Below are 13,944 nucleotides of genomic sequence, written 5' to 3'. Positions count from 1 at the left end.
TATCCTATTTCCCTCATAAAAGAAGGTGAAATAGATTGTACCATAGGATGAATCCCAAGACTATTCACTACTCCTTTTCACTACCACTTTTCACTACCACTTGCTCCTACCTCGGGAATATCTGAAGGAGACAAGTGAAGGAGACGAGTGGAGGAGACGAGTGGAGGAGAGAATGGCTAAGGAGTAGTGGGGGAGACATCCTGCCCACTTCAGCATCAGCTAATGCGACAACAATTACGGATGACCGCAAACCAATCACAGAGCTTTCTATCGAGCCATGTTCATTGAGGAGTGGGACAATGGCAGCATTTAGAAAGTGAAAATGTTATTGATATGAATGAAATGTGTTAAAATGCAATGATTGTCAGCATTCATCATCAAAGTGAAATGTGTAAGTTGCTGGAATAATCATTCTCTGCTACTGACGAAGAGATTGAAGAGTGAAAATGTGTCATCAGCTGACAATTCACTGATCGCATCTGGCATCTGACCTAAGACCGATTACTTACTTACAGATTATTTTATTATTTTATCGTTAACCAGTCATTTTCACGCTGTAGCCTGCAGTGGTCCATGGAGATACCTCTAACGAGGATTGTTTTTACAAGAAGAAGTCGGCCTATTTTTCATTTTAAAAATATACCTAAATACATTAAGCCATGGATTTGACACAATGCACTTAGTTTAGAAAAAAACCTAATTGCCTGAAGTCAGTCTGTGATTGGTGACTTGGCGGTAGGCTAAAGTAGACCTAAAACTGTACTATTTGTGTTTAACATATCTTTTTATATATATATATATATATATATAATACATCTATACACCTATGCTGCATTGGATTTGTTTCCAGTAATATTGGACAGGCTAAATCAACACGCCATCAGCAGACTTCAAAATCATATTGATGAGTGATTATTTAGACAAAACCATGATGCTAGCCTAGAAATGATTACAACCTGCTATAAAATGTGCCTTTTTCAGTGTTTTTAGTTAATTTAATTTATTACAATGCTAGACAGCGTAATACTCACTAAATATGAACAGCAAACATATAGCTTTCTATATGTATGATAAACAATGATAACTAAACATAATAGAGATGGATCATCCAAAAAGCAAAAAAACATGAATAAAACATTCTGTCATATTTGGTCAAACTCATAATCAACAACTCATAATCCACATGCTCTGAGGTATTTTTCGTAATGTATTCTGACCACTTTGGCGTGAACAGCTGTTCAGTCCCCAGCCCTGCAGGTTCTTGTTTACGCTCATAACTTGCTTCTCATTGTTCTGACGCAGCCCCTATACATCACACATTTGTCTCATGAACACACATCAAAGAGCTTTTGGTTTTTCGTTTTGCTGCTATGCCGCAATTAACAATATTGAGTTTTATCATTGAGGAAACATAATGCGGTTTGAGCACTTTGTAGGCGATTAGCGCTTTCCTCAGAATAAGCATAGTTTTGGAAGGGGGAAATCTTCAGCCATTTTGCATGTATAAAAATGCAAAAAAGCATAAAAATGTTAGTCATTTTTCTAGCCTGTGAAAATGAGTTGCATGGTGTGATTTTATGTGTGTGGGTGTGTGTTTCAGGACAGTCAGTGGCGAGAGCTCCTGGAGTCTCTACACACACTCCCTATCCCTGATCCTGGAGTGCCTGTTCATCTCAGTGTGGTAAGTCTTTAAGCTATCTCACCCTCATGACTGACATCTTATCACTACAACTCACAATTCTTTTTTACTGTAAATTGATTTCACACATCTTTGTGTACCTTTTCTGAAGGTAATTGACCACCACCACTATTTGTCCATTATAAAATCCCAGTGCTGATAAGACTTACAGTATATTCCAAAGTACATACAGAGCCCTCCATAAGTATTGGGACGAGGAAGCATTTTGTCTTCTTTTAGCTCTACACTCTAACAGTTTGGATTTGAAATCAAACAATAACTATAGGGTCAAAGTAGAGAAATATCAAAACCCGGATATGACCTGGAAATAGACACTAACCGAATAGTATACACTCTGAGTCGGGTTTCTGCTCCCAACGGAAGACACCTGACTCACCAGAAACACCCGTCAAGCCAATTTTTCAATACTTTTGGTGCCCTGAAATAGGGGGACTATAGATAAAAAAGGTTTGTAATTTCTATATCGTGAAACCAATTTGAAAAAAGGAAACGGAAAGGAAATTGAATTGAAGCTGAGAATATCTACTTTAACCTTATTGTTTGAATCCAAACTGTTGAAGTTTGAGCTGAAAGAAGACAAATGTTTCCTCTTTCCAATGCTTATGGAGGGCACTGTATATACCAGTATGCCATAACATCCACCCAGGTCAGCTAGGCACAGCCTTATCCCCTATAGAGGATGGTTGGCTGTGGTTCTTGCAAGCTGTTTTCAGGTCACTTGGGGGTGCACCAAGGCTGCCACCCCTGCAGAGTGGGGAGAGGAGCACAACCTCCTGACCCTCTATGGCTTATCCCACAGCTGTGTTGGATGGACATGGGCATGATGGGATACATGCAGGTCGTTCCATTTGAACGATTTAGAGGAATGCCTCAGGGATCTGTGCTGGGACCACTACATATAGCGTTTCACGGGTGGCAGAGCAAGTCAGACTTCTGCCAAAAAACGGGTCTTGGCGGGAATAGCTTTGTCTGAGGAAGCTTGACGTCAGACGCAGGGTTATGGAGGAAGTGAGCACATTACTTCCTTCACCTAGTTCCACCTAGTTTTTTTTTTGTTTGTTTTTTTACTACCCCATGCAGAGGAGCTTGGTGTATTATCATACATTCAGCCTCCACACACCATTTCTGAGAAATGGTGTGTGGAGGCTGAATGTATGATAATAACCCCTTACCCTGGCTGTCACCTCTCCAAGCTGTCACCATTGTTGAGAAAAGAACTCTAGAACTCCTTTCGTAGCCTACCTGATATTGACTAGTAAAAAGTGTTGAGACATATTACAAGCGGCAATTTGTGATTTCGATTTCAGTCTGACTTTAAATTTGAACTTTGACCCCCACTGTTTCTTTGTCTCCCAGCATGCCTACTTCACTGTGCCTGACACAAGGGAACTCCCTAGCATTCCTGAAAACGTGAGTCTCCGCGACCATCAGTTGGGCATTGTGTCCTTTGAAGGTTGTTTTGAATTTGATTTGCTATTCTTTATTGTTGACTATTTGAAAAGGAATTTACAGCGCACACTGCATAATGACATAAGACATTATGACATCATTTGAACTGAAAGGACTCCTAAATTTACACCCGAGGAGATTGTATTATAGATGAAAACCAGCTCTGAGATTTGAAAACAACATTACCAATGTCTTCCATTGATAGTCCCACAAACAATTCACAAATAGCCAGCTGCAATCGCTGAACACTTCAAATGTTTCTTCAGCTTTTTACAAATCCTCAACCGCAACTTCACATCCTCAATCTTCAAAAAGTCACCTCGCCTGAGGATGTCCTCTTATAAGACAAGGGAGCAGGTTTTCATATTTCTGTCTTTCATTCTCCATGGTTCAGTTTGGAAGTGGGAGTGGGTGTGTTCGGGAGGAATTGAAGCAGTCAGCTAAATCAATAGCCTGTTTGATTTTCTATATTCCACAAGCAGCCTCACATAGTTAGCCGTTGGGGCAATTCAGTCAGCCGAGCTCCCAGGCTGTGTGCGTTACTGTTCTCTTGTTTCCCTTTAGATAGGAGAGCTTTAAAGAGAGAGCTTTTTCATTATCTTGGGTCTACTTCTAACATCCCTGGTGTAATGGAGGGAGTCAGCAGTGCAGGGCTTTGAACTACATGTTAGCATGGGAAGGTAATGAGGGTCATAGTCCTCTCTAAAGTAATAATTCCGGAGGATTGGAGACTGACAAATACAGACAGACAGATACTGTAGATAGATAGATATACACACACACACACACACACACACCTGCTACAACGCTTTAGATACGGTACTGTATGTCATTTACCTTAAACTGCTGTTGGAATGCCTACTCGATTGCCCCCAGCATATTTTGTTAAAGCTTCACAGAAAATTAATAACAATATTTTTCAAAATATTCTAAAATATGGTATTGTAAGGTTTATATTCACACAATCAGAGTGAAGTTTGAGTATAACGGTCCTTCTGTTTCACCATACACCTGCAATGTCTAAATGACTGTTGTAGTTCTGCTCATATTGCACCATCCGTACCCTACACTGTAATAATACCTGTGTAATTGACATTGATACCCTGTACTATTCATGCAGTCATGTTCCGCCCTTGCCTTCACGACTAACCTCTTTCCTGTGTTTGTTTTTGTTTTGTTGTTGCCTTTGTTTTTTCTTGCAGAGAAACCTAACCGAGTATTTTGTAGCCGTAGATGTCAATAACATGCTCCATCTGTACGCTAGTATGCTTTATGAACGTCGAGTCCTCATCTGCTGTAGCAAACTAAGCACTGTAAGTACTGTAGTCTATTCACTCGCTCCTCCATCTCTCTCTCTCTCTCTCTCTCTCTCTCTCTCTCTCCCACTATGTGTATCACTCATTAACGATAGTATTCAATGAACTTTGAAAGAAAAACAAGGTGAATAGGTGATAAAAAAAAACAAAGGGGTAGGATGAGGGGAAAAAAAAGAGAAAAAGGACAGGCTGAGTGTGTGTTATTGCATTCATTATCGACAGCACCACACCAGTTTCGTATTCCTTACAACCTTTTCTCTTGTCTTTTTGACTACAGAATGTCGAAAATCGCAGTTTTCACATATATAGATACTAGTATGGTGCTTTAGATAATGAATGTCATTGGGTGTAAACAAAACTACAACAACAAACACACTCTCCCTGGCTGGAAACTTTTATTTTGTAGTTTTATTTTAAGAAATTGTAGTTTCTGAAAATAAATGTCTGTTCGTATGTCACATGGTTTATCTTCGACACCACTGGGACAATTTTTTTTATTGTTTTAATATGTTTTTAGGGCATTTTTGCTGTATTGGGATAGAGACAGTAGAGATTGACAGGAAGGGTGAGAGAGAGAGGAGGGATGACATGCAAGACGTGTCGAGGGTCGGAATCGAACCAGGAACCTTGCGATTATGTGGTATGCGCATTAGTGTGCTGTGCCCACTATACATTGTGTCTAATATTGTGTCTTAGCCTATTGGTGAAATTTGTGTTTGAAGTAAAGCAGTCTTATATCAATAGAGTCAGGATGATAATAGCCTAATGGCGAACCAATAATTGTCACAGAAGGTGATCTAACCAAGAGAACAGCCCTCCCTGTGCGCAACGGGGACAGAGTAAAACAGAGACAACCAGAATGTCATCGTAAAAAGTTGATGAATAAACGTCTTGCTTCATTCACAGGCTTCTCCATCACTCTCCTTTTATGAAGGGACACTATATATTCATGGGGGACAACATGTTTACCGTACGCTTGCTTCCTTAGTTACTTTCCTCTTATCTTTTTTATTTTTTTTATTTTTAAATACATATATATGTGTTTTTTTTTTAGGGCATTTCTACTTTATTGGGATAGAGACAGTAGAGATTGACAGGAAGGATGGGAGAGAGAGGAGGGATGACATGCAAGACATGTCGAGGGTCAGAATCGAACCAGGAACCTTGCGATTATGTGGTATGCGCATTAATGTGCTACGCCACTAAGCGCCCCACCTTTCTCTTATCCAGTTTGTATTCTACCCAGATACAAACATTACAATTATCATTACATTGTCTTATTATTACAAATTAAGAAAAGAGTCTTCATCAAATTAACATGCCAGGTTAGAATCAATAAACGGTCTTAATAATCAGACAAAGCAAAGTAGGGATGCACCGATTGGTCAGCCAGCAATCGGTATCGGCCGATATTGGCTAAAATGTGCACAATCGGTGATCGTCCGATACGATTACATATGAATAGAAACCAGCGTGCACCCAGCCTCCAAGAAGACACACATACCCTTCATCACATCCATATGTCTTGAATGACCATCCTATAATATCTCCTCCTGTGTGTGCGTAGACTACAGTGTGTCTGTGTAAAGGCCAGCGATGTTGATAACAATACCAAAAGTGGGCGGTCTATGCGTAATGTTGTGGATAATGGATGAGGCAAACAATTGCTCTCCTGTGTGTCTGGTGGGTTTTTTTTACTTTTACTTCCACTATGCCAGCGTATTGTCACATCACCTTTCTGTACCCTGAAGCAGGGAGAGCAAGACGTCCTTAAAACTGTTGCATCTGTTAGGGAACCTCTATGAGGCTTTCAGAGTGAGAGGGTCGTCATATATAGCATCCTTCCCTCATCCCATAATCTTTTATGTAATCCTTTTACCTTTTAATTTCCTTACCAAGGAAAGGAAAACTGAATCGGTGCCGTTTACAAAGTGTTTGAACACAGCCATAGTATCTAGACCTATAACGAATGGAAAGATGTGCAAAGCCCATTTTGGACCCAGAAACATTGAATGTTGTGTTATTTTCTGTCCATCGCTGTCTCTTTTTACTTCAGTGCTAATGAATGCTCCAGAAGTGGTGTTTTGGGACAACAAAGAGAAAGTCCATGTTTTTCTGTTACAACGTGCCTATCCTTCCACCACTACAAAAATGATGGGATTCATGGAAAACAATCCCAGTGATTTTGTTGTTTGACGAGAGAAAGGCTTGCACACACCCATTCCCTATGATGAGCTCCTCTGAAGAGACGTAAACGTCGCCACAGCGCTTTATTCTTCCCCCTTTCTCTTAGATCTAAGTACCATTTACAGAACCTTCAGCAAGCAGGCCATTTTGATTGACTAGGGGTGAGAGAAAGGAGCACATTGATGCTCACTCTCCCCCATGTTTGACAGCTCTTAATAGAGACCAATACAATACACTTCAATAGTATCTCAAATGCCATTGTTATTCTCACAAGGGTTGTGTTTTTAGTGCCTGGTTATGGTTTGCATCGCTATCAACACATCTGCCATTCTCTTTTTAATTGTAGAGTACTTTAATTCAGTTTTGTTTTATCCGTCCTGTTTTTCTTTTTCAACACCTACCGTTCTGCAAAGCATCTGAATTTGATCAGTGGTGGCGTTCAGCCGGTGCTACGTTGCTACGTTGCTCATACCTGACACACAAAGGGAGTGGGGGGATTGTCACATGAGAGATAAGCCGGCAATGACGGGAACGCGCTAGGAAAAGTAAAGGGAACAGAACATTCCCAGAAATGTATTGAATGAAGTTGCTATTCTAATTTCTGGTAGTCTTTTTAAAAAAATAATATTTAAATGTATTTAATGGTTCTTTGATTTGAGTCATGACCATTACGTAAAAGTTGGACCAGAACCATTTTTGGGAGTCTTTGTCTGGGACTATTAATGTGTTTTGGCTTTACAGGAATACATTTCAGGAGTTTACGATGGTTCAGGCAGGGCACTTTAAGGAGATCCCATGTTATGCAAAACACATCACATGTTCATGGGACTACGCTTAAAAGAGCCAAGTTACGTAGCACTCCACCACGGTTAAACAGTGTTTTTGCCACTGGCTGTGTGAGTTACATTTGTTAGTTGTCCCACTCAGCGTCCAAGCTTCCACCTGCAGGTTCGCTCTGTGTTTACCCACCTAAGGGGGGTTTGGAAAGTTTATGGACTCCCCGCCTTATAATATTGTATTTAATGTTGTTTAATTTCAAGCTGGGAGCCATATCAGAGTGGAGGCATCCAATTACGCAAAACTTAATGTATTACATTGTTTTAATATGTTTAATGAAAATAGTAAGTGTCCTGACTGAACTGTATGTTATTTTACTTCACTCATTTTTGGTGGACGAGCCAATGAGTAGGGGTATGTGATATTTTATGTTAAGGCTGGTTGTATAAACCAAACACATGCAAATTCACTTAATTAGTATTAAAGTGATTTAATACTCTGTGTGTAGGTGTGGGTGTTGATGGGGGTGTCAAAAGAGACAAGAACTGACATGTAAATATTTTGTACATATGGTTAACCTATGAATAATCATTACCGATTCATGAATATGAATGGGATACTTAGTACCACTGACAATATAATACACAGTCTGATCTTTAAGCTACTCAACCTGAATATGAGTGTATCATTAAGTGCAATGGGATTTGTGTTTGTTGTACATTGCTTTGTGATAATCGTGTTTCTGAAATGAACGATGAACAGCATTATCATATTCATCAAATTGAGAGGTACATTTATGTACCTCCCACTTAGTGCATCAAACCATTTTCTTCTTGCATACTAAGATTGATTTAAGTGGTTTTAAACTGTTTATGCAAAAATAACTGTGTCAATGTCACATTTTCTCAGTTTGGAAAATTAATGAAGTGTGCTTCATATAGTCCATTGTGTGTGATGGACACCACAGTGTTAAGTTGTTATGTACTCTTTATTTTTCCTCCACAGTTAACAGCTTGTGTTCACGGGTCGGCAGCCATGTTGTATCCCATGTATTGGCAACATGTTTACATTCCTGTGCTGCCTCAGCACCTCATAGACTACTGCTGGTGAGTACCCTGAGATCACACATCTGTCAGGTGTGGTCTATCCTGAAATGATCTTGATTTGTCTGTGTGTTTGTTTTCACCTAGGGTTGTAGACATGATACATCGTGATACACCTCTTCATGAGTCCCTATGCAAAAAGCAGAGGTCTAACCAAAGTGCAGGGTATGGTTAAGATGTTGCCTGGTCGCAACCTCGTTGAGACCAGGCTTTTCTAGTTCGGAACGCCTGGGAAAATCCTTTGCAGAAAGTAGCTACAAAGAGGTGGAAACCTCACCACTGCCTCACCACACAAAAAAAACAAATATAATTCTGTCTTTAGGTTTCCTTCCATTTTCTTCAATGTTGCAAGCTAGCATAGTCAGAAAATACGATGCACATACTGTAACAAGTGACCATGCTATGGGCATGTGATTTAAATCTGAAGATTGACTTGACCAGTCAGTTTTTTGGCCCTTAAAAAACTCTCTACTTGCTATGGCAGCTTGTTTGGGGTCATTGTCTTATTGTATGATGAAGCGCCATCCAGTGAATTTGGAGGCATGTGCTTGTCCTCGAGCAGACAAGATGTTTCTTTACACTTCAGAATACATTCTGCTACTGCTGTAGCAGTTCTTGTGGCAGCTATACATACCCAAACCATAGCACCCCCTGCACCATGTTTCACAGATGAGGTGGTATGCTGTAAATCTTGGGCAGATCCTTTTTTCTCCAAACTTTCCTCCTGCAATCACACTAGTACAAGATAATATTTGTCTTATCTGTCCACAAGACCGTTTTCATAGCTCTGCAGGCTTTTTAGGAACTTTTTTAGCAAACTCTAACCTGACCATCCTTTTTGAGGATAACTAGTGGTTTGCACCTTGCAGTGAACTCAGCCTGAGGATGGTAGTCTCTGACACATTCCCGTCTACCTCTTGGAGAATGATCTGATCCGTGGAACAGTTGTTTTGGGGTTTTTCTTAATTATGGTGAGCATTCTTCTGTCATCCACTGTAGAAGTCTTCCTTGGCCTAATAGTCTGTTTGCGATTGCTGAGCTCACCAGTGCTTTTTTCTTTTTAATGATTTTACAAACTGCTGATTTGGTTGGTCTAAGGTTTTGGCTATGTTTCTTATAGATTTTTCTGATATTTCAGCCTCATAATGGCTTCTTTGACTTTCATTGATGTCTCTTTGGTCCTCATGTTGACAGACACCAATAGCAGACTCCAAAGGCAAATGCAAAGCATAGACATTTGACAGCTCTCTTATGCCTGCACAAATGATGTGATGTCACACACCTGAGTAACCAGAAACACCCGTCAAGCCAATTTTCCAAGACTTTTGGTGCCCTGAAATAGGGGGGACAATGTATAAAAAGGGTTGTAATTTCGAAATGCTGATACCAATCTGAAAAAACATTAAATTAAAGCTGAGTATCTCTACTTTAACCTCATAGTAATTGTTTAATTACTGTTGGAGTGTAGAGCTAAAAGAAGACAATATGCTTCCTCTTTCCAATACATGGAGGGCACTGTGGTATCAAGCGTTGCTGTAATTTACTTATTTTGAAACACAGAAATGACCACCGATCCCCTCATTAATGGTCCAGTATGTAACATTCAAGCTTTCCAAAAACGTCCTAATGGTTGTAATGACTGTTTAATCAGTGACAATGTAGAAGGTATTGATACATCTAATAATTTATGAATTATTCATATTCAAATTAGTTATGATTAATTTGCTTCTATTCAATTAAATCGGTAACTTTAAAGGCGGGGCACCACTAAAGATTTGATCTTGAAGTTAAACTCTTGAGTTATTCTTACATTCACTTTACCAATTATGTCAATATCTAGTCTCAATCTTCCAAAGAAAGCAAACTTGTAAGTTTTCATGGATTTGAGAGACTTAAATCTCTCGCCTGCCTCTTTGAATTGTGCACGCAAGCAGAAACACAACAGCTAATGTCCGACAATGCAAGTCCATTTCAGGGGGGTTATATTATTATTAGGGAGGATCTTGTTGTTTGGAACTTCAAAGTGATTTTGATCTGGCCAGAGGAATGATAGATAGAATGTCATTAATTAGGGTCACGGTCCCCCAGAGTGAATTGAAGAATGATCTACCCTTTGTAATAAAGGGCCGCATTAAAAATCTTCAAAACGACGAGTGGCCATTTAAATTGCATTTATACTGTATAAACAAAGACCATATGCCTGTGAAATCCCCATAAATATCCTCAAAACAAAACGTATTTTCTCTTCTGGAAACCTGACAGTGTCAATTAAAGGGGTGAACACAACATGGTTGGGAATGGGGAAGAGGAAAGGTGGTCAGAGTTCAAAAAGTAAATGATCAGCCTTTTCCCTCTCCTTATCATACATCGCTAGTCAGTAATATACCTCTGTCTGCTGAGGAATGGGAAAAAGCTTTCCAGCTGAAATGTAGACTGGGCGATTTGTGAAGGGCCCCCAGAAGACAGTTTCTGATAGCTAATTTGACGTCAGTCTCTGAGAAGTTAGCAAAGGTGGCTCACCTTGGCCCTCGCGGCTCAAACTGGACTCAGGCTAGATTTAATTATCTCTGTACCTCACAGTGTCTCGCCACAACAATACATATTTGACTAGCATCGACAAAAACATCCAATCAGATATTTTTACTCCTTTATTTATATATGTCCTTTACATATATAGATTTTTACTTACTATATTTATACTTTACATATATATTTATTTATCTTACATTTTACACTCCTTAATCCCTTGAACTGTCTGGCTAGCTGCTATATTTTAATTGAATGTCATGCTTGGCTGAGGAGATGGAGAAAGAGGACACTTAATTAAGGGTTGTGGGTCTGGCTCCATCGCCCACTCACTGGTTGACACGTTTCTCACATCCCTCTCTATACCCTTTCACTTGTCCTTTCTCTGTCTCTCTCCCCAACCACCCTCTCCCTTAGACCATTACCAAACCTGTCACATCTCTTCTCTGACTTAGTGGTGTTTGGATGCTGGGTCCCCGTTCTAGCTCCACAAGTCCACCCATTATGGTTAACTACCACACCCCCCCCCCCCCACACACACACACACACACACACACACACACTTAAAACGCCGGGAATAATGACTAAAACAAACTTGCAAAAACATTTTAATTTCTGTAGAATGTTATTGTGGGTTATGAATAAATATGAATGTCATGAATGAAGATCTCGACGTTATTTGCATTCAATGCGTACATGACAAGGGTCTCAAGTGTTAATTCATATCCATGTCTCTTTTACAGTGCACCCATGCCCTACCTCATTGGAGTACATTCCAGCCTGATGGAGGTGAGTATCTAAGGTCAAAGTTCATTGCCATACACTCCACACTGGGATACAGGGGAGTGTACGAAAGTACAACGACAATTCTTACTCGCAAGCTCTCCCCTTCGAAAACGCAAGCACAATAATACAATAAGACGTGGTAAACAGAGCGTAGAAGGCATCTATACGATAAGACACAGTAGCAGCAGAGCACCAGGTGAGAGGAAAAAAAAATAGAGCTTGAGGGTAGAGACGTTGAACCTGGTGGTAGGGACCTTTAAGCTGCTGTACCGTCTGCTAGCCACTAGGGGAGAGGTGTGTGTGCACATGCTATAGAGGAGAATTTGTGAGATTCCCATTCTTAAGGCCAGTTTGTGCAGTGCTCTCTCGGTTTTGATTTGTTTGGGTGTTGTAGATTTTGGGTCTAAGCCCTGTTCTCCGTGCCTCTTTCCCCTGTAGAAGGTGAGGGGGATGGCCCTGGATGATGTGGTAGTCCTCAATGTAGACACCAACACTCTGGAGACGCCCTTCGACGACCTCCAAAGCCTACCCAACGACGTGGTGAGTAATACACGCACACACACACACACACACACACACACACACACACACACACACACACACACACACACACACACACACACAGATAGATAGATAGATAGATAGATAGATAGATCTACACTGTCACTCAAATCTACATATTTGGAGCAGGATACAGATGTTATTGATTGATAGACCCTTGCTGAATTTATTTAGATAGCAAGATCGAAGAGTATAGTAACAGTAATATGATTGCTTATTTAAAGATTCACCCATCCAAATTCTCATAAAGGCGACTATCCCTGTAGACTGTCCCATGCGACATCCTTTAAACACAAAGGTTCCACAATTGAACTCTCAAGTTTTAGTCTTTCATGTTGGCCAAAACGCAAACACCACTAATTATCCAACCATTTTTTATTTATGCTTTTACCATATTTTTTTTTAGCATTCGTGTTCCCTCCAATAGACTGACATGTTTTGTTTAATTCAAGGCTTTTTGCGTTGTTTGTTGTGTCCTTAATTAACATTGAGTCATGCTGCTTGGGTGGACCGTGTGCTGTGTGGTTCTGACGGTCCGGGGGCTTGTTCCATGCCACCTGCCTCTGAAGTGCCCTCTTAATTGCCTGATCAAAAGGCCCCTGGCGCAGTGCTAAGTGTCTATGGGTGGGGGGGAAATTGCAACCTGCACCTCTCCTTTTGATCCCCGCCAAATACCAGCCCCGGCTCATGTTGGGCAGCCATTATTTTCTTTGTCTACCTGTGTGTGTTGGTTTTAGCATGCTGTATCAATGAGGGATAAGTGGGTGATGTCTTTTCATGAACTGTCCTTGGGAGAGTGACAGAGCGATGGGTCGCTTTGAAGTTGCTTTGTGTGTGTGTGTGTGTGTGTGTGTGTGTGTGTACGTTGAGGCCACGCTTACACTTGTATACATGTAATGTATGCAATGTAAGATGGTGTGTGTGTGTGTGTGTGTGTGTGTGTGTGTCTGCATGCATGGAACCCACCACACGTTGACTCCCTTATTATTTCTCCTGAGCCTCAAACAGGACCTTGCAATTGATCTTACTTTGTCTCCAGTCACATGGCCCACTCATTTAGTACTGGAGTGTTTAAAGGGGACTGAGTGGACATTAAAGCTGGTCCCTGCCATTAGCACTGGGGAATATCAAAGGCCACCTCACCTTTTAAAGCCCCCCAGCCTCCGCTTCCAGGAATGCCGTAAAGCTTTAAGAGACTTCCGTCTTGTCATCATACGCTCTTTTACTTGAGTCTCTCTCTCTCTCTCTCTCTTTCTCTCTCTCTCTCTTTTTCCTTCCCTCTTTCTATGTCTCTCCTTACTTTTTGGTTTTCTACCAAGGCTGTGATTCTGGGCTTCATTATTTTTGCGTCCTATTATCCTTACTCTGTTTCGTGATGGCCGATATTTTGGGTGTCTACAGTGCCTTTGTATGTGCTTTTCCTGACCCCAAGGACACTTTATGCAGTATAGAAACCCATATGAAAGCAGCAGAACATAATCCGTACACATTTTTTTTATACCTGATGCATGTGATGATGCGGTCTGACGATATGCACAGT

General features: G+C 40.6%; 1 protein-coding gene across 1 annotated transcript in view; it reads left to right on the top strand.

Annotated features, from left to right (window-relative positions):
• dennd1a (DENN/MADD domain containing 1A) overlaps positions 1 to 13,944 on the top strand; it is a 103,152-nt gene that overhangs the window by 57,817 nt on the left and 31,391 nt on the right. The window contains exons 7-12 of the mRNA XM_083669354.1: positions 1,601 to 1,681; positions 3,056 to 3,109; positions 4,351 to 4,461; positions 8,434 to 8,534; positions 11,801 to 11,846; positions 12,282 to 12,383. Of these exons, the coding sequence (XP_083525480.1) occupies positions 1,601 to 1,681; positions 3,056 to 3,109; positions 4,351 to 4,461; positions 8,434 to 8,534; positions 11,801 to 11,846; positions 12,282 to 12,383 (495 nt within the window). The remainder of the gene's footprint in view (positions 1 to 1,600; positions 1,682 to 3,055; positions 3,110 to 4,350; positions 4,462 to 8,433; positions 8,535 to 11,800; positions 11,847 to 12,281; positions 12,384 to 13,944) is intronic.

This window comes from Argentina silus, assembly GCF_951799395.1.
Source record: "Argentina silus genome assembly, chromosome: 5".
Classification (NCBI taxonomy): Eukaryota; Metazoa; Chordata; class Actinopteri; order Argentiniformes; family Argentinidae; genus Argentina; species Argentina silus.
This window is presented reverse-complemented; position numbering and strand designations above follow the sequence as displayed.